This window comes from Vicugna pacos, chromosome 11, assembly GCF_048564905.1.
Source record: "Vicugna pacos chromosome 11, VicPac4, whole genome shotgun sequence".
NCBI classification, from domain to species: domain Eukaryota; kingdom Metazoa; phylum Chordata; class Mammalia; order Artiodactyla; family Camelidae; genus Vicugna; species Vicugna pacos.
The window spans coordinates 40,484,310-40,512,227 of NC_132997.1; the positions used below are offsets into that span (position 1 = coordinate 40,484,310).

At 48.7% G+C, this 27,918-nt stretch overlaps 1 protein-coding gene and 1 long non-coding RNA gene across 3 annotated transcripts in view; one reads left to right on the plus strand and one right to left on the minus strand.

Annotated features, from left to right (window-relative positions):
• Positions 1-27,918, plus strand: part of GRID1 (glutamate ionotropic receptor delta type subunit 1) — a 624,094-nt gene that overhangs the window by 408,356 nt on the left and 187,820 nt on the right. For both annotated transcript variants that reach the window (XM_031682334.2, XM_072972326.1), the window contains exons 6-8: positions 8,184-8,354; positions 20,806-20,967; positions 22,445-22,564. In XM_031682334.2, the coding sequence (XP_031538194.2) occupies positions 8,184-8,354; positions 20,806-20,967; positions 22,445-22,564 (453 nt within the window). The remainder of the gene's footprint in view (positions 1-8,183; positions 8,355-20,805; positions 20,968-22,444; positions 22,565-27,918) is intronic.
• On the minus strand, positions 25,469-27,771 carry LOC140699778 (uncharacterized). Its single transcript, XR_012078016.1, has 2 exons — positions 27,686-27,771; positions 25,469-26,831 (listed from the first exon to the last, which is right to left on the minus strand). It is a non-coding gene; the product is annotated as an uncharacterized lncRNA (long non-coding RNA).

The following is a 27,918-nucleotide window of genomic DNA, read 5'->3' on the forward strand; positions in this document are numbered from 1 at the left end:
AGATGAGCTTCAGATTAGGTTTTGCCTTAAATCTGTTGGTCAAACTGTGGAGACCTTGAGCTTCCATTCTTCTGGCTGTGTGGGACACAGAACACGTGCAATCCAGTGAAAGAACCAATCACATTGGAGGCCTAATGAGAGATTTCTACATAATGCTGGACACTTCAGTCCTCAGTGTAAAGGCTGATGAGAAATGAGCCCACCGTGTGGAAGGGAAGAGCAAGGAAAATTTCCTGTCTTGACTTTGGAGGTGCATGGAGGTGGGATATTTTCTTGAGAAGTGGTAACACTCATGCAAGCTTATGATCTGAGTCACACCACCTCTGGTGCCTAACGAAGTGCAAAGCAAAGTTCAATACAGAATTATGTGGTTGTAGATTGGGAGTGATCCTAGGTAGGTGGTAGAAGGAAGCGTAAATATTCTCTGAAGTCATGCCAATTCCAGGCAGACTTCAAGACTTCATAAGGAAGTTTTAGGAGAATATGATTGCATGTGTGGAAGGAAGGAAGAAAAGGAGGGAGGGATGGAGGGAGAGAGAGAGAGGAAGGAAGGAAAGGAAGGAAGGAAGGAAGGAAAAGGGAAAGGAAGGAGGCAAGGAGGGAGGGAGAGAGGGAAAGAAAACAAGCCATCATGAGTGAAATCCCGAAAAAAAGGGACGGGTTAATCACATTCGAGATAACTTTAACTATTAGAATTAACTGACATAGAAAATTAAATAAGCATGCTTAGATATGTTTAAAAACCAAAGATGCTGGGAAATAAGAGCGAGGAATAAAAGACATTTAAAAAAAATGAAGTGAAATTAAGAAAGAAGCAAACAGTGATTCAGGAAATTAAAAACCTGATAATTGAAGCTAAAAATAAACATCAAAGTGGACACATACAGAGAAAGAATTAGTGAATTGGGAAATATGAAGAGATTATCTGGGATGTAGCCCAGAGAAACAAAGAGATGGAAAATATGAGAAGGAGGTTAATAAACGTGAAAATAGAATAATATCTGGCATACTGTTGACTGGATTTCTAGAAGGAAATAAGAGATAACAGGGAAAATTATGTTAAAGGACATTATAGCTTAGAATTACCTAGAATTATTGAAAGAAATTCAGCCCCAGGTATAGGAAGCCCAAGGATTGAGAGCCGAATAAAAACAAAAAATCCACACTTAGGCAACTCACAGTGTGACTGCAGAACACCAGAGACCAAGAAAAATCTGGAGGGCATCCATAAATAAAACACAGTTCTTCAAAAGAGTGGCAGTTAAACTGATTCCTAATACCTGAATGCTGTGGGCTGAGCAATGGCCCACAAAGATATCCAGGACCTAATCCCTGGACACTGTGAGTGTCACCTTATATGCAGAAGACATTTTGTAATATGATTAAGTTAACTATCTTGAAATGGGGAGATTACCTTGAATTATTGAGATGGACCCTAAATGCAACGCTAGGTGTCCTTGTAAGAGGAAGGCAAAGGGAGATTTAACTACGCAGAAGAAGAGAAGGCAATGTGACTATGGAGGAAGAGGCTGGAGTGATGCGGCTACAAGCCAAGAAATGCTGGCAGCCACCAGAAGCTGTAAGAGGCAAAGAACAGATTTTCCCCTAGAGCCTCTGGAAGGAGTTCATCCCTCCCGACGTGCTGGTATCAGCCCAGTGAGACTGATTGTGGACTTCTGGCCTGCAGAACTGTGATAGAATAAAATTATGTGTTCCAAGTCACCAAGTTTATGATAATTTGTTACTGCAGCCTTACCGTGGACAAAGATGGAAGTCAGAATACAACGTAATATTGTTTTCGCTCTGCTAAGAGGAAATAGTAATCAACATGGACTTTTCTATTTCAAGAATGAGATCAAAATAAAGACATTTTCCAATCAACAAAAACTAAGTTTACCACCAACAAACCCACATTAAAGGAAATTCTAAATTATGTACTTCAGGTTGAGAAAAATCATCCCAGATGTAAGGTTTGAGGTCCAGAGAAGAATGTTTAACAAATATATTGATAAATATTGGCTAAATATGTAAATATTAACTATATAAAACAATGGAAATTATGTGTAATAGAAGGGCATTAAGAAAGATACCATGAAAATAGTAGACATCGTTAATTGAAATGATGATGATTAGATAAAAAGATTGAACAAGAGAGTAAAAACCATTGATTAATTTCACACTTTAAGGATGCATATTAAAATATTTATGGTAACCAATAAAAGAAATAATAGATAATATAATTTCCAAAAGAGGATAAGAAATGAAAATAGGAAAAAATCATTCCAAGGGGAAGCTGAAAAGAAGGAAGGAAAAAGAAACAGTAAAATATGTAATATAAATGATATGACAAAATCAATCCAGATATATATATGTAATCATAGTCCAATGTAAATGGGTTAAGATTGCTACTAGATCATCTAGGATGGATAAAAAATATTGAGTATATTTTGTTTACAGGAGTCCAACTAAAATGTGAGACAGAGGAAGACTGACAGCAAAGAAATGGGAAAAGTTAGAACAGGCAGATACTAACCAAAATAAAACTGCTGTAGATACATTAATATCAGGCACAGTAGACTATAAGTGTAATTAATAAGAGACTCAAAATATGGTTTTTGAAAATGTAGACTGAATACAAAGAGAAATAGACAAATTCCTGAACTAATTGACCTAAAAACAGACCAGTAAAATCAACGACAGTTGGACAGTGACAACACATGAAACATTCATGCAGACTGGCCACCTACCTGATAGGTCACAAAATGAGGCTCAATAAATTTTAAAGAATTTGTATCACGTGGTTCACATTCTCAGGTTACAATGCAGTTAAGTTAGAAATTGATATGAAGATAATTTAAAAAATAATACCCTCATGTTTGGAAAAGTTAGAAGAAAATTCCTAGTAAATTACTCGTGGGTCAAAAATAAATCAAAATGGAATTTTAGAACTAATGATACAATTAATATATGTGATATCTTGTGGGACACAACCAAAGCAATGTTTGGATGTAGATTATAGCCTTAAATACTTCTTGAGAAAAGACAGAAGGTGTAAGATTTATTAGCTAAGCTTCATATGAAAAAAGTTGGAAAAATAACCACTTAATAAATCCAAAGAAAATAGAAAATAAAAGTAATAAAGATAAAAGTAGAATGAAATAGAAAACCAACACATAAAAGAGCATCAGTTAAGCCAAACTTCCTTTTTAAGAATGTATAAAATGCACAAATTTCTAGAATCAAAATAAGAGAGAAGGCACAAACACAGATTGTTAGAAATGAGTGCAGTACATCACATTAGATGCATTGAAGGGAGGACCAGGGGTAGAGTGACACTGAGAGCAACTTACACCAATCCATTGGAAAATTTGAACAACATGGCTGAATTTTTAGAACAAAGAAACAAAAAACTTAAGACAAAGAAGGCAAAACAAGCAAAATTCCTGTAAAAGTAGGGCTATTTAAATAGTAATAAAAACCTTTCTACAAAGGAAACACCAGTTTAGATGAATTTATTGGTTAGTTCTACCTAACATTCTAGAAACTAGAGACAATATTTGCAGCATGTGACGAAGACTTAAATCCCATAATTTAAAAAAAAATTCCCCACGAATCAATCTGCAAGAGATCCAACTTGATGGAAATTGGACAAAAACACAAACACAAGAAAGGAAACACAGATGATTCATGAATATATGAAAGATATTTAACTCTATTAAAAATTCGGAAAGTGGAAATTAAAGTCCAGTGAAGTACCGATTCATACTCACCAGACTGACAAATATGAGGAAGCCCTATGATATCAGGTGCAGGGAAGGCAGCAGAACCACGGGGACTCTCTTTACTACACATGATTATTAGTACTTTGGTATTAATCACTTTGGAAATTTGGTGCTACCTAGTCAGTTTGAACATACTCTTCTTCTCCTCTGGAGCAATTCTAATTCTGGAGAAAATCTTAAATAGAGAAATATCTTAAAGGAGTGTACCAAGATGCAACAGGCAAGAAATATGAACATAGAAGCTCTGTTCCTAATAGCAAGCAAGCAAATACACTCAAATTGTCATCACTAAAGGATGCATACATTCTGGCAGCGTCACACAATGCAGCCGTGTGCAGCGGTGAAAATGGATAAACTAGAGCTGCATCTATCACCGTGAATAGATCACAAAAACTCAGCATTAAACCCAGTGGGTTTTAGACATTGGTGAGCACTGGAATTATCTGGAGAGCTAATGGAGAACACAGAGGCCTTCTTGTTGAAAAGGGCCAGGACTGGACCTCTATAATTGTCAGTTCCCCAGGTGAGCCTGATCAAAAACAAAGTTTGAGAACCACTGTGTTAAAACACAGTTGCAAGAGGCATGCAGACTATTTGGCTTCCCCAAAGCTAAACGAAACATGCAAGACTAAGAGATAGATTATTTAGGTCACATACATAAGTCAGAGCAGGACAAAGGCAGCTCCTGGGGAGAAGGAAGCAGTAAGCATTTGGGGAGGAGGCATCCAACCAAGATGCAGGTGACATTTCATTCCTTAGCTTGATGGAAGGTCCACGGAAATCATTTTATTACTCATACTTTATGTAAGGCTTGTGCATTAAGATACGTTTCACAATGCAAACTTGAAAAATAATAAAATCAGCAGGATTTATCTTGAGTCTGCGCACTTCAGGACTGCCGCGACGTCTGAGTGTGATGTGTTACTGTTTCACTGCTGCCTTGCTGACTGTGATGAGGTCAGTGCAGGTGACATGGTATATATACAGTGTCTCGCTTCTGCTCATCATCAGCACTGTCTGCAGGGAATGTTCAGCTGGGACAAAGGGAAAGTTCGTTCTCCAAGTGGGTTGTGTAAATTGGCTGCTTGGATTGCCCTCTGCACACTTAGGAAGGCCCAGAGCTTCACAGTGGTCCAGAGGCTGGCCTGATGTGCAGCCTGAAGGCAGGGTTTGACAGCAGTGAGCAGGCTGTGTGCATCCCAGTGGGACAGAGGGGACCCAGAGAGGGCCTTGCATGGAGCTGCTGGAACCGATTGCTAAGGCAGGCTTGGAAATCTCCTAAGGGAAGGAACATGTCTGGGAGAAGAGGTAACTCTGCATTGCCCCCAAGGGATCCAGAGGAGTTGCTTCTGCGAATTCTTAGAATCTGTTAGGCGCTGTCTCTGTACTTGACACTAAGGATAGACCCGGAAGTGTGGGGAGGTGGGCAGGAGCGCTTTGGCAGACAAGAGTATGTGCTTCGATCCAGAGTGAGTGAGTGAGAACTGGACCATAGGAGATGGAAGGTCTGCAGAAATCCAGCAGACCCTTAGTGTGAGATCCTCACTGCAGCTCTTCCAAATTCTCATCTCTGTCCTGGGGAGACAGAATGGAAGAGGAACAGCCTGGAGATCAGGGCTACCTGGGGCAGGGACCCAGCCCCCTGGCTTAGGTTTTGGCTGCCCTGGCCTCCTTAGCCACTCACGCCAGGTGCTGCTGCATGTGACTGGAGCAGGTGAGGGTTACATTTACCACAGAGGTCCTGTGTGTGCTGTAAGTCGGGCCCCCTACAATTTCTAGGGTTCTGCCTGGGGTGCAGTGGGATGGGTTCAGTGCCACCGACTCTCTGGGAAGTTGAGGACACAGGAGACATTTAATAAAAGAGCTTCTGTGGTGGCCTCTGCCATCAAAAGTAAGTGAGAAAAGCAAAGGGTAACATATCCATTTCCTCTCCAAGATGTTCTGGCTCTGATGAACCCCTTATGCATAATCCAAATTATGTTCTTCTTGACCTCATGGTTTTTCTAGATTAAAAAAAAAAACCCTCCCCAAGTCCTCTATATTCCTTCTCCAAGTAAACGAACTACTTTTACTCATTGCCCTTTCTTACGGTTCTACTTACCATTAGATGAGAATGTGACTTCTCTCATCCTGCTATCCCGGGCTGGGGCAGGACTTCCGTTAGCAGGGCAGGGTGGAGCACAGAGGTCCAGGCCCAGCGGCAGCCCCTGCTCTGTTTCCCAGCCCCTGCTCTGTGCTGGCCTGTCTCTTGTGGTGGTCCTAAGATATGAACATTTACAACTTCCTCATCACTGTTTGTCATTTGGTCCCAGTCCAGCAAGATCATCATGTCTTAAACAGACTTTTCTCTGAAATACAAAGTTTAAGCGGTTTAAACCCAGAGTCGATATGTAATAACACTCTAATTCTTTCCATATTACTGCAGTTCTTGGGACTTGGGAAAAACTGATCATTCTAAAAGGATGCAAGTCTTCATTTCTTACTTTCTCCCAGGTCTAGCAGATGGTTACAACCAGCGCACACACGCACATCAAGGACCTGGGACAGTTCCTGAAACATACTGTTTACCCTGATACCCTTACGTGTGTTCTGTTCCTGTTTAAGTAATTTTGAAACCCCTGATCACTAATTTCCAACCTCATTAGCTCCATTTATACCATCTCATTGTCTCAAAACTAGGCTATGTCACCTGCAAGGTAGAAGAACTTAAGACCAATTTTAAAACATGGTTATTCACAGTTAAAATCTTGTCTGGCAACCAACATCAATTGAGTCACTTAGAGCCAGTGAACCAGAGATTTCTTAACCTGAATCTCTCTCACTGCTAAAGCTCTTGTCGAGTGTCCATTTTTTGTAGTCCTGTGTTGGTTTTTTGTTTTGTTTTTTTTTTTAGTGGGTTGTGACCTTTTTATTAACCCTTTTCAGTTTGGATTCCCAGTCTGTCCCTTCTCACCCCTCTTCCCCCTGGCAATCACAAGTTTGTATTCTATGTCTATGAGTCTGTTTCTGTTTTGTATTTATGTTCTTTTTTTTTTTTTTTTTTTTAGATTCCACTTATGAGCTATCTCATATGGTATTTTTCTTTGTCTTTCTGGCTTACTTCACTTAGAATACACAGAGCTGTTTTGTTGTTTTGTTTCTCTTTAATCCTCTTTCCAAACATCAGCCAGCGGTTTTTTAAAAATGTAAATCTGATTGTAGCTTGATTTTGCCTACAGTCTTTCAAGGGCTTCTCATCATCCTTACTGTGGATGTTTCCGCGGGGTTTACTGAACCTCACGCCCCCATCTGGCCCAGGACACAGATCCCACTCTGCCTTTGACCCTTCCTCCTTCATGCCAGTGGCCCTGCTTCTCCCCTGGTTGGAGGGGTACCCTGCTACTTGTACCAGGAAGGGGGGGTGGCACAGGGTGCCACCTGCTGGCCGTATCCCCAGCAGTGCCACCAACAACACAGCTCTGCACTTGCCCACTCTCCCCCAACCCAGTCCCTGCAAGTACTTTACCCAACTTCATCCTTCAGATTTAGCTTCAGTGCTAATTCCTCACAGAAGCCTCATCCTGGAAGGAGCTCCCTGTGGCCTGCTCCCTTTGCTATTTCTGTGCGTGAGAATGCTCATTTTAAATAGAATAATAATAAGACCTACCTCACAGAATTCCCAGAGTTTTTGTGAGTACCTAATGAGATAATGTGTGTATAGAGCTTAGCAAACGGCCTCACGTGGAAGCACAAGTGTCCTTTGCCCCTCGGTTTCCCTATGACGTCACTCAGCCTATTTCATCCTACAATGACCTTGAGTTTCACCGGATAGGATTAGGCCTGCCTCATTCGTGGCTGTATCCCCAGTGCTCAAAACAGAACTAACCACAGAGGAGCTGTTGGGTAGATTTTGTGGAATGAATGAGTGGATGAATGAATGGATATATTTAAAAAATTTGTTTGAGAATCTTTTTTCTTTTTAAATCTAGTTATTAAAGAATTCGAGGAAACCCATTGCATTTTGGTCAGCTATGTAGGAGAAGGCCAGATTTCCTTGTCTGAATCAGGAAGATGGCTCCCAACAGGAAATTTAGCCATGGCTTCCAACTAATGCCTACGTGACATTTGACAGCAGTGGTTCCTTTAGAGCTTGACTCCATGGAAGCCAGTGCATTGGTGGTTTAGCTGTAGATGTCTTTTTCTGTCCTTCAGGGATCATGTTGAATAATCCTGTTTGCATTTTAGGGTAAGCAAGTATTATTTGTAAATAAGCAACTAATGAACGCATTTACCTTGGGCCCAAACTCATAACCTCTTTCGCATCAGCTATGTAGGCTGTCGACCTGGACAACTATTGTTAGGCCTTCTGCAGAGATGATGAGTTCATGAGTCAATGGTAAGCATTTTTGGTTATCTTCCCAGGAAATCAGTGACCCAGAGATCCTGGATCTGGTCCACAGCGCCCTTGGCAGGATGACTGTGGTCCGGCAGATCTTCCCATCTGCAAAGGACAACCAGAAGTGCATGAGGAACAACCACCGCATCTCCTCGCTGCTCTGCGACCCCCAGGAAGGCTACCTCCAGATGCTGCAGGTCAGTGCTCGCCTCCCAAGCTCCCTCTGGGAGGGAATGTCACCCATACCCTTGGCCTGGCACAGACGGCGATGCGCCTCAGCTCCAGCTGAGCGCTCTTGCCCACCAAGTTTAATTACTCGAATGCTGTCATTTGCTGAAATTGAAACCAGTCAACTGGGCAGTGCCTCTAAGCACATTAGCAGGCAATTATGGTCGTTGTCAGCAGACAAGGCATATTAGCTCACTGGGTGCCTCTTATATTTAAAAGTTGCATGCTTAGGCAGTAAGGAGAGTCCTGTCTCTTGGGCTTCGGTGATGACTGTTTTCTGGGGGATGGGCTCACCTGGCAGGACTCGGGATGGAGCCTTCCTGTAGGGAGTTATCATTTTGAACCCGTTTGAAGTTCTTCCCAGAAGGATGTCAATCATATGGAAACCATTAGGAACTCACCTTCCGAACACTGAGGCTTAGGTTGACCACAACACTGCTGGAATGCCAGCGGAGCAGGGAGGGGCCAAAGGTTAGAATCATCACTTGCCCACCTGTTTGATTCCTTCCAAGATGAGAAATACAGAGTGTTTCTGGTCAGTCCTTCCACCACTCCTTTGGCAGTGGCGCAGTTGGGGTTAGCTCCCCTTGGGCCAGGAGGAGGACGTGGAGCTGTGCACTGGCTGTGAGAGGTGGCATTCTCCCTGGATGTTTAGGGGTAACAGTGAAACACTGGGGAGACCGTTGGCAATGGAACTGCATCTCCATTAGGAATATGGTGCCCAAGACACTTCCATTTGATCCTTGATGGGAGCCATATAACAGAAGGTAATTTGTCCCAACTGGGTTGATGACAAGTGCTCAGGAGTTTGTGCGTGGGAAATGCTTGCCACTCAGTGTTTGAAACTAGTCAGACCTTCTTTACCTAGCCACGGGTAAGGAGTGGAGATCAGGGCTGCAGGACAGAGATGGGCTGTATCTGCCACCTGAGTATCAGTCCCTCCCCAGGACATCTTGATACCATCTTATCAGAGGGCACATGTTTTGGGGAGGGGGGTTATTAGAATCTCTAGGGTAGTCTGGGTACATGTGTGATTTCCAGAGCATTTAATCCAATCTATAATATTTTGTTGGGAGTCAAGGAAACATACTCCAACAGATGGCAAACACTAGAAATATGTTCTTGGTTGATAAAGAAACACAGAAGATACTGGGATTTTAATCAGAGTAACTCCCACTTCCCTCAGAACAACCATTCCAAGGAGCCATCGCAGGGCCTGGGGTCTCTCTAAGGTGGCGATGGGTTGACCAAAAGAGTGGACCAAAGGCTTCTGCAGGGCTCATGGGCCAGGGGTAGAAGGTGCTTGATGCAAGAATTTATGTTTTTGGATGCTGCCAGCCTGTTCTGCCTCCCTTTCTGGAATTTGGAAGAAGAAGTGAGGGCCTCTCACTGTGTCTCTGTACTTACCACCTCACCCTCCACGTGGATGGCAGCACAGTGTGCCCATGTGGCCCCGGCAGTGTGTGCTCAGCCCCATCCAGGGCAGGAGGGGAAGGTGATTCTGCTGTTCTTTGTGGGATCAGACCCTGGGAAGGTCTCACTCCGGGGAAGGGTTCTCTCTCCTCCTCAAAGAGCTTCGTCCTTCTCTAAACACACACCAGCCCTGCCCCGCCGTGCGCCATGTCTCCCATCCATTTTCTCCATTCTGGCTTAGCCGTACCGCGCTCCTTCTGCTCCAACAGAAAGGAGGGCTGTGACCTGTTGCACCAACACTTGCTGCCCTGGGGAAGCAGAGGGAGAGGGGAAAGCATTTCTTGTCTAGGTCTGGTTTAGTCATTTTGCCGTGGACCAAAGGCTCAGGTGAACTCTTTGGTTGCACACCAGACAATTAGACGCCAAGCATCTCGAATTTGTCCTGGAGGACAAGAGAGAAAAGGAGACGGATGGTGGTGGCAAGAAATGCAGTAGGGGGCTTTCTAAAATGGCACGTCCCCCTCAGGAGGGTAAGCAAAGCCACGGCTCGGAGGTGGGTGGCCGTCATCACCAAACACGGTCAAAGCGATATCAGACCTAGAAGCTTGGCCACTCTGCCTCTCTTCTGTTTCTGCTGAGACCCAGGCACCACGTAAAGAGCAAGATTTAAAGCATTATCACCAAGATCTTGTAGCAGCAGCAGCAGCAGCAGCAGCAGTAGTCGTGGTAGCAGTAGCAGTCATAGCAGAAGCAGCGGCAGCAACAGCCCAGGAGCCAGCTTGCTTTGGTTCAAATCCCAGTAACTCTAGTGACTGCTTGTTGTGTTTATTCGTCATTCTGCGCCTCGGCTTCCTCCTCTGCACACCGACGATTAGAATATGACCTACCCCTCAGAGTCACGCTGGAACTTAAAGGCGAGGACATCTAGAAAGCACTGTGAACAAGGCTGAGCACTCCGAGGCTTTCTGGAGGAGGCGGCCAGGTGCGCTGAGCATGTCCATGGAAAGGCTGAGCGCAGCCTCATCTTGCGTGTGTGTGATGCAGTCCGCCTGTCCTCCTGAGCACGCTCTTTGACAGCATCCCAGTGCGTGGCAGAGCACGTCCCCTCGGTCCAGCCCCTGATCACAGGCGCCGCACACTGCTCACTGTCTGCATCAGTCTCGCGGGCACTCAGTCAGTGCTGCCTTGTGCGGGAGAGGAGAGGCTCTGTCTCTGTGACCCCGCTTAGCCCTTCAAACGAGACTCTGCTCTTTGAAGACTCTGGATAAGGATCACTGGGGTGGATCCATTAAGAATGCAGGTCTTCACATAAGTTAAACTGTCTCTAGAAGCCTCTTTATGTAGCTATAAATAAAATACTTTATTAAAGGAATCTATCTCCATGTGTTGCATCCACTTTCTTGTGCGGGGCGTCACGAGAGGGAAATGTGGATTTATTCACTCATCCTACCCAGCAACCATTTCGGCCTCTTGTAGATTCATCTCATTTACAAGCCATTCCCTTCAAGTTTCCTCAGTAGCTGTTACCACTTCTTTCTTTCTTAATGACAGTGTAGAAGGCAAACTAATTTCTACTAGCCTCTAGCTGTGAGATTTATCGAGAAGACGCTAACATGTTTAGCACAACCAACTGAAGGAACAAAAAAACCCCACAATATTGATGTCATGGATTATTAACTTTGTCTTGATGAAATTAATGAAAATCTTTTTGGAAATGGAGCTCTCAAGTCCATCTTTAGTTCCTCCCCCAGACGGCTGCTCTTAGGATGATAATTCTGGATTAGAAGTTTTCATGAGGACCATCCAAAATGGAATTTTTTTTTTTTTTACAAGAGCATCCATCTCTCTACTTCTGCTCTGAGCTGGTCTCAGAAACTCCATCTTCTGCTATTAGGCCTGTGGTCAAGGATTTCTGTGCTCCAGAGCCAACTAGACACTATGATAGCAAATCAATTTGGTTCCTATTTAGTAAAGAAGACATCCTTTGGAAGAAGAATACCTGAATAAGTGGCTTCTAGTAGCTCCCAAACTACCATGTTTGCCAGCGTGCTGGCTATTGTTTATTTTACCCCGTAAAGCAGTGTCTTATTTGGATGTTTCACCTCTTGTTTTCCGGACAAGTTAGTTTAGGGCCTGTCTGACTCATCCAGTAATAAAAGTGACAGCCAGCCCCTAAGAAACCTGAGACTCTGCTCAGATTCCATGGGCCACCTTGCTCAGAGAAGCATCTCTAGCATCCTCGGTCTTCAGAACTGCATTGCCTGGTGACTTCAGAGCGACGATGGACCTAATAGACACACTGTCACATTGTTACCCCGTTTCTATTCAAATGTGTTTCCGAAGGGGAACAGGCAAATGATTGAAGCTGTGTTGTCTGGTCACCCTGGAGCCTGATCCTTGAATTAAGCTGCCGGGGCTAATGTGGTATAAAATGCTCCCTCAGGTTGGAATCTCTCTTCTTTTGTGCATTTGGAAATTGTGGAATGGCTGGATAGGTGAAACCGCTCCTCCCCCGCTCAGCCTATTAAAGCATTTCAAAACTCTCCTTCCCCTGTGCATCCCTGTTTCTTTACAGCTTTCTGGACTCTTCCTGGATTACAAGGTTTTGGTCCACCTGCCTGGAGAATCCCTTCCTCCGGAGCAACACTGAGACTCCTCACGCCAGAGCTACCTTGAACTTTGTTTTGCTTTCACTGATTTACTTCACCCTAAAGACCCCAATGGAGCATGTAGCAACCAGAGCCGGGGCGGGGGGCGTGCTCATGGAGGCCTTTGTCAGACAGCGTTGCCCAGGTGGTCTCCTTGGGTGCAGCTGGTTACAGTTCTGGCCATGTGGCCATTTGGAGCCCAGAGAGCCTCGGGTACAGCAAGTGCCCCTCCCCACTCTCTACACCCCCTTCCTGCTCAGATTCAATGTGAGCAGAGGTCCCCGTGCCCTGTGCCCTCTGCCACCATCTGCTCCCTTGTCCGGCCTGGCCATGGTGCCCTCTCTCAGGATGGGTGGGCTGGCAGCAGGTTGACAGAAAGGCCTTGCCCGGGGATGGATTCCTCAAGCTGTGACATCTGGGCATCAGCTTGTCCTCCCAGCTGGACCCTCTGCCGGCTGCTTGTCTGACTTCGCTAGACGACCAGAGCCTGTCTGAGGATCTGGTCGGAGGTCAGTTCCTGCTGTTCGTCTCTGTGAGGTCTCCCTGCACAGTCCACTTTGCTTAATTAATGATGGAAGCAAGAGAAAACGGGGCTCTTTAGAAGCCTGAAGGAAATGCAGTCTCTCTTAATGAAAACATTTCCCACATTTCCAGCTTTGGTGTTGGACGGATAATGGTCTGGTGGCGGGATGCAGCTGGCCCGGGTGGCTGTGACCCTGGCCTGTCATTCATCTTCTTTTGCCTTCCAGGATGATTGGTACCTTGATAATGTGGGTGCACAACAATTCCCCGTCCCCTGGAGTATAAAGGAGGCAAGGCTGGCGCGACTTGCCTAAATCCTGAGATTTATTGCAGAAAAACACGCACAGAGTGCTGAGAAGGCAGACAGCCAGCTGCCCTGCAGGGCTGTCACCCTCCATGGCCTCTCCCTTCCAGTCTGACAGGCCCAGGTCTCAGCCTGCTGAGGTCCAGATCGGATTGGATGCGTGCGTACGGCTCTCCTGAAGAGCTCAGTGCATTTTCCCGCGGGGTGGCAGTGGGGGCGGGCTTCTGTTTCCATTACTCCTGGCCCTAATTCTGCTTCTAGGGACCTGGTAAGTAAGTAAACAGATCATCTGGGCTTCTAATGGGGCTGCCTCCGCTCCACTCAGTACCAACCCAGATGGGAAATCAATGCCTTTCCTTGCTTCAACAAGACAACAAATCCGAGTCTCAGAGATGGTGTCACATGCATTGGGGGTTGGGGTGGGACTTCTGCATCATAGTTGCACAAACAATCTTTGATTTCTCAGTCCCCTCCTGCTGGCAAATGTTCACCTCCCCCACTGCCCCACGCCTCCACCCAGTGCCTTATCCTCTTCTCTTCAAGTCTTGCTGGCTTCCTTCCCTACCCACCCTCTGTTATCTCCCTCTGGTCTTGACTCCAAAGTAAATTCTCCTCATTTGCTCATGAAGATCAATTTATCAGTCTTCCTGGTAGCCGTTACTCCTGCTGACACCAGGTATATTCCTAAATAAAATATGGTTACTGATGTAATGGGGATTCTGGGTATTAACTCTTTAAAAAAAAAACTCTATTTTTGTCTCCCTGGTCCTCAGTTGGTTTCATGCGATTGGTCTGTAATTATCCAGTAGCCAAGAATGTCTACCTGGGTTTCTCAAGAACTGAAGCCCCAGTCACCAGCTGATGGCTAAATTCTCTCTTATGTTTCCCACAGATGTCTTCACCTTCCTCGTTTCCCTTCTGAGGACCCATCTCTTGCATAAGGAATTGACTTTGGAAATGCAAGCCTTTGCCAGGGTGCCCCCATCCCCTGGAAACACATACCCCGGATTTCAGACGGACAGTTCCACGTGGAATAGTCTCATACGGAGTTCCTATTCCCTTTCCCAGCGGGGCTTCTGCCCTCCATTCCAAGAGGCATCCTCTTTGCCAACACTTTGGCATCTCTTTACACTGGTATTTTCTTCTAAGAGCAGATTTAAAACTATTCGTTTAATATCCATTGATTCCACAAATACCCCTTAAGCACTTAAGATGTGCCGGTCCCTCTGTCAGACATTTCACAAATGTTCTCCCTCTGAATTCTCACACACTCTGAATAAATTGGGAATTTTAATCTCCACTTAGTAGCATGTTCTGGTTAGGGAGATTGGCATATGCAAAGGCCCAAAAGCCAAGAAGAGCAAGGGATGAATTTAGTGTGTCTGAGGCAATGGAATGAGAGGCAAGAAGTGTTGAGAAATCAGTCAGAGAAGCGGACCGCTGCCAGGGCACTGAGGCCATGGTGCAGCTCTTGGAGATGTGATGGGGCAGGATGTGCACCTGAGAAAGATAAAGTGGCGCAGGGTGGAAGTGAAGGGCCTGGGCTGGGAGACCAGGTAACCAGTGATTGCCATCTCCCCAGGGGAGAATAAGGGCTCCTGAGCCAGGCTGCGGCTGTGGGAGATGACCGTGTACAGAGGACGTTAGGAAGCTTCCCCAGGGGTGAAACATCTAAGTCCAGGCGGAGCGCTGGCACCTCCCACAGGTACTGCTTTCTCCTCTGCCCTGCACACCTGAGTGATCTCGCTGCAGAAGTGGTGGTGCCCCAGGCTCCTGTGGCTGAGCCAGCCCTGCAGTGCAAATGGCAGGCCTTTGAAGTGGGCCAGGCCACCTCCCTCCCTCCCTGGGTCAGGGTATAGTAGGGGCCCCCACTCTGGGCCTTCCTGTGTCATCGGCACCTTTTATAGAACACCCCGGGAGCAGAGAAGTGACCTTTTCCTCAAATGGCAACCCTGCAACGCCTCAGGACATGCAGACCTGAAAGGCCCGGCTCAGTCCTAGGGAGCAGTGGGGGTTGTGACTTTGCCACTGGGCCAGGAGGAAGCCAGGGATGTGCGCACAGGTGAGCAGATTTCAGGCAGCGTTAAGGATGTGATGCCCAGGGCTGATCCTTGCTCAGTCTTTTGACCCAGAAGCTGCAGAAGCCACATATGACCCTCGGCTGCCCTTGAAAAGCTTTTGGAACGAGGGGCATTGGGGAAGAGGGTGAGTGGCATTTACATTTAGAAATTCGTTTTCAAAACAGTCCCCACGCTTCTGTGTGCCAGACCTGTACTGGGCCCCAGTCACTGAGACACCCCTGGATGAGTTCGCAGCTCCCCCACACTGAAGTCAGGAGCCTGCCTGGGTCCTTGCTTCCCCTTCCATTCCCTTGCCTCTGTCCCTCCAAAAACAAAAACGTGCACCAAGAGCTTAGGATGCTATTTAGCATGCAGGGGTATGGTATCTGCATTTCATAGGGTGGGTAAATCAGGGCTGCCCCACTGCCCCGCTCCAGGACCACTGATCACGTTATATTTTATTGTCATCAAGATGAGGCTAGAGTTTTAAATGAGTTGTTCAACATCACTCCACAAGTGAGTGCAAGAGGAGCTTCAGTTTGCCGAAACAATAAGCATTTATCAAGCGCGTGCTGCATCCGCGTGCTGCTGTCCATGATGGGGGTTTGCAGTGAGCAAGGCTGGCCCGGGCTGTGATGAATCTAACGCCCATCCTCCCAGGCCACCGGCTAAGCTGCACGTGTGATAGAGAAAGAATTACACTCTATGACAGCAAAAGAAGACCCTGGCGTGCATCTCCAGGGCAGCTGACTGGACCAGTCGGGCCCCTTCCAGATGTGTCTCCACTTCGCTTTTTGGTTTTTTTTTTTTTAATTTAATTTTTTTTTATTGAAATACAGTTGATTTACAATGTTTTGTTTGTTTCTGGTGTGCAGCATAGTGATTCAGTTATATAAATATATATATTCTTTTTCATATTCTTTTTCACTATAAGTTACTATAAGCTATTGCATTTAGCTCCCTGGGCTCTACAGTGGGACCTTGTTGTTTACCTATTTTATATGTAGTAGTGTGCATCTGCTAATCCCAAGCTCCTAATCCATCCCTGCCCCCACCCTTTCCCCTCTGGCAACCATAAGTTTGTTTTCTATGTCTGTGAATCTGTTTCTGTTTTGTAAATAAGTTCATTTGTATCATTTTTTAGATTCCACGTATAAGTGATACATGGTATTTGTCTTTTTCTGCCTGACTGTCTTCACTTAGTATGATCATCTCTAGGTCCGCCTGTGTTGCTGCAAATGGCATTATCGCATTCCTTCTTACCAATGAGTAGTACTCCATTGTATAAATATACCACATCTTCTTTATCCAGTCATCAGTTGATGGACACTTAGGTTGCTTCCATGTCTTGGCTATTGTGAATAGCGCTGCTAGGAACACTGGGGTGCATGTATCTTTTCGAATAAGAGTTTTCTCTGGATATATGCCCAGGAGTGGGGTTGCTGGATCATACGGTAACTCTGTTTTTAGTATCTTAAGGGATCTCCACACTGTTTTCTTCGAATGGAGGCCACAGGCTTGCAGGGAAGCCTCAGGCCCCTCTCCCAGCCCTGGCTCCTGTGTTCTGACTGTGTTCTGTCCGGCATCTCTGACCTGGTCCCAGGTCTTTCGTTGTGCATCTGGGTCTTTCCTCTGCCGCGGCCTTAGCCTCAGCATTTGGTCTCTCTTTTGCTTCTCAAGTCTACGCTCACCTGAAATGCTTTTTTCAGTCTTATGGCACTTTTATGCTGCCGTGATCCTAGGCCAGCCAGAGCTCCATCTCCCACTGGCAGAGGGATGAGGGGATAGTATCCGCTCTGCTTTTCTGTCTTTTGCTAGTGAGCTTGGGGCTGGGCCTCATTTGAGATGTGAGAAAGGGAGGCAAGGACACTCCTTCAGCCTGGGCCCCCTTCTCTGACCCTGCAGCTCCAATTTGGGCTTTTCACCCCTTGAGACCAGCAATGAGTGAGGGTCCACACATCTGGGAGCCTCTGTCCTTCTAGACCTCCCCTCTTGGCTCAGGGGCCTGGCATGACCAACCCGGGACACTGGGACACTGGTCTCCACCCATCTACCATGAGGAATGGCTTCTCTTGTGTTTCTCGGGACCTGGAGGGAGCCCTGAGCAGAGGCTGCCTTCCCACTATACACTCTCAATCTTTTTCCTTAAAAGTCCCTCCTCTGGACAACCAGACGGTGAGGCTAGCACCCCTCCCTTTCTACACCCACCAGTGAACCTAGCAGGTCACCTAAGCGGGGATGCTGAGGTTGGTAGCAGACAGTGAAGCCACAGATCGATACCGGAGTGTTGGCTCTTGCCCAAGGCAGGGAGAAGCAGTGAGAGAGCAGCTGACAGGAGAAGGGGCGGGAGTGAGTGGAGAAGGTGGAAACAGCTCCAAGTGAGGATCAGGGAGACATTCTGAACAAGCGATACATGAGAAGCAAATTTTTGTTTGAACAAAGGCACTACCGTCTCAAGTCAAAGTTGGACACAGAAAAGTCTTTTTCCTGCTGTTTCCTGTATTTTCTGTTTTTGTGAGCCAAGATCAGTATGTACCTTCTTAGCAGGAGACCCGTTCATCCATCCATCTACCCATCTTCCCCACCCATTCACATACCCACCCTTCCAAACTCATCCATCCACCCGTCCACCCATCCACCCACCTTCCTTCCACCGTGCATCCATCCGTCCACCATGCATTAAGCATGTGTGCCTCGTTTGGTGCTGGGTTCTGGAGACAGTGAAAATATATGGAAATGTCCTGGAAAAGAGCATTGCTCAAGGCTCTTCTTCCTTTGGCCTTTCTGAGTCACATCCTGGTTTTTTTCCTCTTCATGACAGGCCTTTCTGCATCCGTATTTGTATTGTATGAATCACTTATGTAATTAAGTACCTTAATTTATTGTGAATAGAAATACTGGAGGGGAAAAAGGGAAATTCCACCTGGTGCTAGTCTGGGCCATGCAGGGGTTGTGTTGCCCGTGTGTGTGTGTGTTTGTGTAGGTGGGGGTGTGGGTCAGAGGGTCTCAGCTGGTTGAATAGCGTCAGCAGGGAGTGGATGGCTGGGAGATGAATGTCTTGAGAAGAGAAATCTTCACATCATCAAAGACTCTCAGCTTTGAGTTATCCTTTTGGGGAAAAAAGTGAAAAATAAAACCAAGCCAATTCTAAGTGCCTTATGCCCTCTTATAATATCTCCCTTAGTGGTTTGTATTCCAGAGAGGAGGTAGACAGGTCAGAAACAGTTTTTCAAGGGTAAGGGCTCCCGAGAGCTGGCTCCTGATAGGAGCAGGGAGTGGGTTAGTCTTTCTCATCAAGGAAATGCTCCCCCCTGGGGCTCAAAGGGTGGAAGACAGAGTTCTGTCATGCAGGACAGGGAGTGAATTCCCGGTGGTGCCAATGACTTCTCTCTGCTGTCACCTGGTTGTGCAGGGCCCTGAAAAAGGTCACCAGGCACTGACATGCCTGCTTCCCTTTGGCTGGAGGCCCTTGGTTAAGTCAGCAGTGGTCAGTCAGGCCAGGCACACTCCTGACACCTCTGAGACAGTCCCTGTCCACCCTACTTCCTCCACCTACATGATGGAGAGGCGTCAAGCACGCAGGCCTTAGGGGCAGGCCTCCCTGCAAGGACACAGGTTGAGGGCGGATAGGAAAGGGCTCTGCAGGGATGGTCAGGCACAGGGGTCATCCATGGCAGAAGAGGCCAACTCGGCTTGGACGTGTCAGGGCAGAGATGACCCATGAAGGTAGCATGAGTTGAGGAACAGGCAGTAGATATTTATGACGTCCTGTACCAGCTCCCTTGGCCCCTTTATGATCTCAGCTGCAGAGGACAGTTCCCAGCACCCAGGTTCTTGTCTGGGCTTCTGTCTAAGATGTGTGAGGCAGGAGACTGCAGGCTGAGAACAAGGCTCGGAGGTGTTGGAGCGGGAGGGGCTGCTGGGGAGTGGTGTGGGGTCAGGCTGGGAGGTGGCCGGAGTTCCTCCCGCAGCCCAAGGAGCTTATGTGATCTTCTCGGGAGTCCTGTGAGGCCAACATATTCTCCTATTTATATCCAATGGTTTCGTTTTCCTGGAATATTTTTAGCAGACATCTTGCTGCTTAGGTGTGCAGACAATTGTCCCCTTGACCCACTTTGGCTGATGGTTGTTTGGGCAACAGTTAGCCATGCGGGGTCACAAACCTGACCAAGGGTGGACGTTACTTTGTCCCCTCCCCTTCACCTCTGTCTCCTCCCTTTGCTCCATTACAACCCCGTGGAGGACAGGGTGGTGTGGCCACAACTGAGAGCAGGGCTGCCTTCCTCCCCGCAGAGGGCTCTTGTCAGCGCTGGTGTGCAAACGCATGCAAATTAGGCTCTTAATCAGGGTCCAGAGGGTGGCGCAGACCTGCCCGACCTCTGGGTCTCCCCGCTCTTCCCACTGCTGTTACGACTGCTCCCTTACCCCGTGTTCTCGAGAGTGTGGACAGGGCTGTGTCTCTACTAGGATCCGTCTCTACTGGGGACAGCTAAGCAGAGAAGTAGTTCTAGACGCTCACCGTTGCAAATTCCAAACGTGCCCCCCTCCCCAGCAGAGATGTCACTGTCGAGCAGGCTCTGTGGCTGCCAGTGTCACTCAGGCCGCCATCTACCCTAGGCCCGTTCAGGGACCAGGGTGGTCTTTCTAGGGCACAGTTCTGATTTCAGGCACAGACCCTCAAGCCACCTACGTTGTCGCTCTTTGACATGGCCCACGACGCTCGGCGGGTCTCCATCCTTGAACCCTGCCTGTCTCTTAGTCCTGCCTCCCCCCTGCTGGACCCCTTGAAGCAGACATCGTGAACTGCTTCCAGTCCCTCTAACCAGGGGTCGGCCAGCTGTGGCCCCCGAGCTGAATCCAGCCCACTGCCTGTTTTCTGAATAAAGTTTTATTGGCACGGCCTCTGTTTCTGCATTGTTCACGGCTCCTTTCCCACTCTAACCATGTGACCAAGCAGTTGCAGAAGAGAACGCAAGACCCACAAAGCCTGAAATCTTTACCACCTTGTCCTCTGCAGGACATGCTGGTGGAACGTGCCCTGCCAGGCCCAGCTTCTCTGCACCTTCACGTCCTTACAAATGCGGTACCTTTCCTATAATGCCCCTCACCCTTTATCCTGATCCTTCTGGACCAAGCTTTCTGCCCATCCTTCCCTCTATCCCTTGTTACCTGAGTAGGATGGCCCCTCCAGCCTGGTGTAGAGCTGTGTGCAAGTCTCAGTCATGATGCTGATCATGCTGGTCCTGTTGGCAGATGGACCCATCTCCCACTCTAGTTCCTGAAGCAGGGCCAGGTCTGATTCTGCTCAGGACGCCATCACCTGGCTGGGTGCTTGAGTAACCGCCAGGAAGCCGGAGATATTGGGCCCTGCTTCCCAGGGTTGGCATCCTGGGTCAGTCCAGCCCTCTTACAGTCTCTCCCCATCCCTGGAAATGCACCAATGGGAAGGGCTTCACCGCCTTTGTCTTTGCAGATCTCCAACCTCTACCTGTACGACAGCGTTCTGATGCTGGCCAACGCCTTCCACAGGAAGCTGGAGGACCGGAAGTGGCACAGCATGGCCAGCCTCAACTGCATCCGCAAGTCCACCAAGCCGTGGAATGGAGGGAGGTCCATGCTGGACACCATCAAAAAGGTGAGTGCGAGGGGCACCTTCCAGGCTGAGGCTAAAGACAGACCCCTCCTCGCACCCCACCCTCTGCCCACTCCAGGAGGCTGCGCTCTTCCTGTGGTTGCCCAGCCAGGCCCCTCCCTGGCCTCTCCCCTTACCACTCCTCCTGTCGCAGCACTGGAGGGCTGGGACACTGGGACTCCTAGATGCGTATTAGCATTATTAGCTCCATTTTATATAAAGATATTGGACTTAAGAGAGGGTATGTAACTTCCCCTAGGTCACAAGTAAGTAAAAAACTTCAGGCAACTGGCTAGCTGATGCCTGCCAGACACACCTCACTCTGTGCAGCTTGCTACTGTCCCCAGGAGAGCTTGTCTCAGTTGGCAGTGCACGTGCTGCTCAGCAAGACCTCAGCGCGCGCGCGCGTGTGTGTGTGTGTGTGTGTGCGTGTGTGTGTGCGCGCAGGTACTAGCACGTGCATCCCTGTGTCTGCATGGGCATCCCTGCAATTTGGCGAACTGAGTGTCCCACCTTAGCCCGCAGGACACGTATATGTCCTATATGCTTAGGTGTGGCACTCAATCTACCAGAAAGCTGATTTGAGGTGAACTGAGTAATCCACAGAAGACTTGTTAGAGTGAATTGGCTTTTATCGGCTTCAGAAGGACATTTAGGGAAATCTATGGAGCCAGGAGTCACAGGCACAATAAATTCTGCATGGTTTCAGTAGCAGTGGACACATTCTGGTGTTGCTTTGAATCCACTGCAGCCCAAGCCTGAGCAAGGGCCCCTCTTGGGCCGGCTCGTCCTCTGGGACTCTGCCCGCTCACAGTCTGTGGGAGATCAAGGCTGGATGAGACCCTCGACTACAGGCTCCAAGAAAGCAGAGGGCTCAGCCCAGGCTCTCCCAGCCCCTCTGCCACCTGCTCCTACAGAGCCCACGGAGAGAGAGGTGCGGGGCCGGACCTGCGCCTACATCCAGTCTGTGCCCGACACCACGCCCTGTACACAGTACGCATTCTCTCCTTGCAGGATCCGTGATGTGGGTCTAATTAACTCCAGGCTGAAGCTGGGAGGTGGGAGATGACTTGCCCAAGGTGGCAAAGCCAGGGTTTTGGTCTCCAGGGCTCACGCTTGCTGCCCTGCCACTTCCGGTCACGTGTCTGAGATGGCTCTCGCTGACTGTGGTCTCCCCTCTTGGCTCACGCTAAGTTGAGCCCCTGGAGCAGGTTGCAGTGGAAGACTGTAAGCTCCAGGAGGGTGGGGGCAAAAGCCGCCTCTCTTTCATCTCAGGGCTGGCACAGCGTGTGCACAGAGCAGATGCTCTGATCATGTCAAATGCATGAGTGGCAAGTGTCAGCCTTAGGAACTTCCTCTGTGAGCAATGGCCTGGGAAGTGTCAGTCCTGCTTCGAGTCCTTAGAACTGCCTTTGGGATTCCACCTCCTACCCATCCATCTTTGCCCTGCCCTCCCATGGTTTTCCCTTCTCTCCTGCAGGGCCACATCACTGGCCTCACAGGGGTGATGGAGTTTCGGGAGGACAGCTCGAACCCCTACGTGCAGTTTGAAATCCTGGGCACGACCTACAGTGAGACCTTTGGCAAAGACATGCGGAAGGTAAGCCTTGGGGCGCCCATCTCCCCCTCTTCCCGCTGCTGTGTATCAGGCTTTTGTTGCGAGCAGGTGTTTCACCAGCCGAGGACTCTCCTCCCCGGCTCTCTCTCTTCAGATGCCGCTTTGATGCTGGTGTTTATGGGGCGTGTCAGGGAGGAGGGTCAGAGAGCTTTCAGATGGAAAATGCCATTAATACCGTCTCTGAGTACAGCAGGGGCCTCTGGCACCAGTGGGTCCTGCTGCGTGGGCCTGAAGGACCAGCTTTGTGGTCCTGGGTGAGGCCGGAAGGGGCGATGGGTTTTCCTAGAGTGGCTGAGATCGGCCCGACTGTGTGGACAGATGTGACTGTCACTGAGGCAAGAGACAGAGGATGTGGCCAGAGAAGGTTCCCCAGACCCAAGAGTGAGGCAAAGCCATTAGCAGAAAATGAGCCACACGGAGGGTAAGAAACAGGAGTCCTGGAGCCCGCTGGAGGCAGAAATGAGAGACGGGGAGCTGCACAGTTTAGGGCGGGGTTTGGCTTGTTGTATTTGGTGCTGATGCAAGCAGAAGGCCTAGGGGCTTTTTCCAGTGATACCTGGTCTCCTCCTCTCCTCTCGTGTGGGGGATTTTCAGGATTGAGGACTGGTGGGGTGGCTTTTACCCAGAGTTGGAACCCCCAAAGTTAAGGGGAGGCTGTGAAGTCAAGAGTCTAATAGGTATTAAGACCAAGAGGTCAATGTGGCCAGCAAGGGGATGGAGCGATCATCCAGCAAGGGGTCTCATGTGCGGTCTTTATGAGCCAGTGTGGAGCCAACGGTCAGGGCACAGGTAAGGGCGGTATGTAGCTGCCCAGGGCCTGGCCAGCCCAGCTGGCTCATATGTATGCCCAGAAATGGCCCGCACAGGAGGACCGCATGCTTGTTGGAGCCAGAGATGGGAACGCTCATGATGTAAAGGCCATCTAACCAGGAAGATGCTAAAGCATTAACTGGTTGGCATAGACTCAAGTCAGAGACTCCTGCAATCTCTATCTTGTCTCGTGCGCGCGCATGCACACACACACGCACATTTCTATACACTTGAGAGGAGGACATCTGTACTGATGACAGTGCCTGGAGATGAGGGCATAGTGACCTTTCAGCACATAGGATGAACCTTTGACAGAAAGCCCTCTAGCCTGGCCTCCAGCATGGGCGGGGGGCAGCGGAGGGGCAGGAAGAGGTTACACGATGTCCGAGTACTGAATCTGGGTGAAGGGTTTCCCTGGCTGTGCTCCTTGAGGCCCAAGGTAGAGGGATGCACGGATGAAGTCGTGGAGGGTGTGAGAGCCGGAAAGCACGGAGGGAGCAGTCATCAGCTAGAACGTTGGGAGGGGAACTGGCTCCCTCGGGAGCGGCTGGGATGGAGGGGAATCCATGTGTGATGTGGGGCTGGGGGTCCTTCAACTCGTCCTGTGACCGAAGGTACAGTCGCATAAATAATAAGTGAAGTAATTCTTTGTGATACAATGGTGACACCCATGGTTTGATGACATTTGGGAGCTCAGAGGATTGTCTGTGGCATCATGAAGGGGGTTGGTGACTATGGTGTGAAACCCTCGAAAGCCAGGGTGGGGTGTGCGATGTCAAGGTGTCAGGGATGACCTGTGATGTCTGGGAGGGATGCCCAAAGCTGTGCACCTTGGCAGGTGGGAGCCTGGGGATGGCTGGTCAGTGTTGGTCTGGGTCATTCACAACCACAGTAGAAACTGGCTTGTGCTTGGACTCCTAACTGGTAAGGGAAAACGAAGCCGCTCTTTCAGTCGCTCTGGTGTGAAGGGAGCTACCTGCCAAAGTGACCGTTCGTATCTGCCATGGTACCTGCCTTCATCCCCAGCATTCCTCTGAGCTCAGAGAAGACCAGCCCCCCTACCTTCTGGCTCCTGTGCTACCCCCACCCCCTGTCTTTTAGCTCAGCTGTAACCCCAAGGTCCCCCCAGTCGGTGGGAATGTTGGCCATAGGGGTCCCCGCCTCGTCTTAGGCAGCTGACTGGGGTCACTTTGGCCACTCCAAGTGCCCGAGAGAAGAGGAGATACTGTGTCCTCCACTTCCCATTTCAGTTTCAGGTGTCTGGGCCTTCCACGTTGCCATGGCAACCCTCCTCCAATACCCAGAAGCCAATGGGAGCTGGCATCTCTCGGTCTCAGGAGCTGCTGAGCAGGAGGCCTGAATGTGACTGAGTTGGAAGGGAAGCTGATTTTCAAGTGGGCTTTATTTTAAAACGTATTCTTTTGTCATTTTAAAATCTGCCCTTAATAACTGCATATCCCAGTTGTTATCTGTCTGCCCGCAGCTTATCTCTGTTAAGGAAAGTTTTCTGGAAAGCGGGGAATGGGATTTACCATAGCAAATGCTTGCTATTCGGGCCCAGGGTGCGTGAAAGCAAGGCCTGGGAGGTTTCAGGATGAAGAAAGAAGAGGGGACTGGGACAGAGGGACACTGGTCTAGGACAGCATTCGAAGGCAGGGCTGAGCTGCGATTCCTGGTGAAAGATGGGGCTGGGAGGGGTAGGGCTGGGAAACTGGGGCAGCCTGAAAATAAAGTTGAGGGTGGGCAGCAGATGTGAGGGGAGGGTTAGGGTTCGGAGGCACACAAAGGCAGCGCAAAGATCAGTCACCCTTAGGAGGCTGGGGCAACTCTGAAGAGGCCCCCTCAGTTGCATCTCTCTGTGGCCACACCCAGGTCAGAGTGGTCAGAGGAGCCGACTGGGCTGACTGCAGGATGCTGTCGTGGTGGAGCAGGGTCAGGGGTTTCCTGCAAACATGATACATATCGTAATATACATGTATGCAATATATCCTACTTTATTATATAATATATGTATATGTGTGTGTTTATATACAGTAAACATATAAACAACTACAGTAAAACATATCAACACAGACACAAAGGCAAAAACCAAGCCATTTCTTTAAGGTTTAAATCAAGAGGAATCGTTTAAATTATGGAGCAAACGGATGCTTTCTTAAAGTAAATACCTCGGAGGGAAATCTCGGGGAGGGTGAGTCACCCAGATGTTTTAGATTAAGTGGCATCAAGAGGCTGTGGATTACTCAGCCCCTTCAGAGGATGGAAGGAGTGGGTGATCGCCTTTCACTGCAGGGTGCTGGACAAATACTAATTAAATTATCTCATCCAGAAAGTGCGTTCTTGTTGAGGGAGGGCGGGATGGTGAAATCCAAGGTCTCTGTCACCCGCTTGCTGTGTAACTCCAGGCAAACGGTTCAGATTTATCATCTTTGTGTTCTGCTTGGAGGTGTCTGGCATGGGTAATTCCCCAGCAACCCCGCCAGGGGCAGGCTTTGTTGGAAAGTCACGTCCAGCTCCCACAGGACTTGGCCTGGCATTTGTCCTGGGGGACGGTGCTGGTTCCTATCCGGAGCCCTACGCATTTCTACTTGGCTTTCTCTCTGGACAGAAATCTTCAAAGGAGGGTTCATGGGTTTTTCCATGCAGATGTCCTCAGCGCAGCACAGGAGCTTTGATGGGATTGTTAGACACTGCCTGCAGGAAAGGCTCCTACCGTGGACCGAGACCCATCATACGTACGTTGTCTCCCTGACTTGGGGGCCTTTGTGTCACTCTTGGCTCTGCCTCTCCTGAGATTTTGCAGCCACTTCCCTGTTTTGAACTTTCATTTTCTCAGATGGAAGGTGCAGATGATTGGAGCCTCCTGGTTGAATAGAAGGGTCAGTCAGTGTAATGACCCCGATGCAGCACTTGGCAGTGAGGACTCTCCCGTGTGTCCTGGACCATCAGCTTCAGCAGCTGGGGCTGTCCACCTTCTCCACCCCAGATCTCACAAGAGCAGAGAGGCACAGGCAGACTTAGAGCCTGGCTTCCTGCCCGGAGGTGCCCTGGACTGCAGCTCCTCCCTACACCTGTGTGCCCAAGCCTGGGGCCAGAGACAGGAGGAGCGCTGAGCATGGTGCGCAATGCCGAGCCCCTTCCCATGCCTGGGAGCAGATGTCCACTCCTCATCGAGATGAAGGGCTGAGAGGGAGCTGGCGGCTCAGTTTTTTTTTTTTCTATTGAAGTACAGTCAATTCCCATGTGTCAGTTTCTGGTGTACAGCACAATGTCCCAGTCATGGAGATGTTGTTTTCAGGATGGTTTTGATGGGGAAGAAGGGAAACATGGTTGTTTTCTCCTCTATAAGCTTGGCTTGCCTGGAGTGTAACATCGGGTACAGCCCAGCAGAAACATTTTCCCATGACACAATTGCTGAGGATGTCTGCCCTTCTCTGTCCTAAAGATTCCATTGTGGGGGACTCATTCCTCACCAGTAACACGGGTCCCTGGGACAGTGAAACTCTGGGAAACTCGCCAACTGCCTGAAGGCCCTTTGAACCTCATTTCCCACGGGCACCGTCCACCTAATTCACTTAGCTCAGTGGAGGTTAGCCTGTCTTCTTGGGCAGGGGGGTGGGGAAGTGGGCGGGAAGAATCTGGAAAGCCTGTGGGTTTGCTTTCTGTGCTGACATTCTGTGACAAAGGACAGCCTGGTGCGACGAGAGAGAGAAAGGGGCTATTTTCTGCTCCTTTCCAGAGAATTGACTTAGGACCAAGGGACTAAGAAAGAATTTAGTCCAGTGGCTTTTCAGCTTTTCTCTAGTCCTAGAAAATCTGCCTTAGCAGTATCTGACTGCAACCCAAATATAGTCAAGCATTGTGGCAGCAGACATGCAGTGGCTGCAATGGTGGGAATTGGGGCGGCGGTCCTGAGCTTCAGCTGAATGGCCTCCCCGGCCCCCAGCATCTCCAGGGTTTCCTGCATCGCTCTTGAGACACAGAGCCCGGAGACACTCAGTTAGGTGGTACCAGGAAGCAGGTGGCTGTGCTCGAGCTGGAAGGCAGGTTTCCTGGGGTGGGGGTGTGGGTATGTGTGGCAAAGGGCCTGGAACATCCTTTCTGAACTTAGGATGATACAGTTCTGGGACTCCCCCACCCTGCTCTGCCCACTTTCCACTCCATCCTCCCATCTCCCACCGCCTCCGCCCCCAGCCAACATCAGGGCCCCATGATTCCTTCCCATTCATCTGGAGCCCACTGACAGGATGTTCCACTGCTGCCCGTGGCTCAGCTCCCTGTTCCAGCAGTTACCCAGGAAGATGGGAGGATTTTGTTCTCCTGTACTAGTTTAAGATGTTTCGTCTGTCTTCTCTGTCAATTTTGATTCCTTATGAAAGCTGGCTTTGGACAGGAATCAAATGCCTCTCTTGATGTTATGTCCCCGAGAGGGCCTTTGTGATAATTCATAGAGTAATAATTGCTCATTGTGGAGTGATTGTCACGCCCTAGGACCAGCCCTCCCTGGGCTCGGAAGTACATCATTA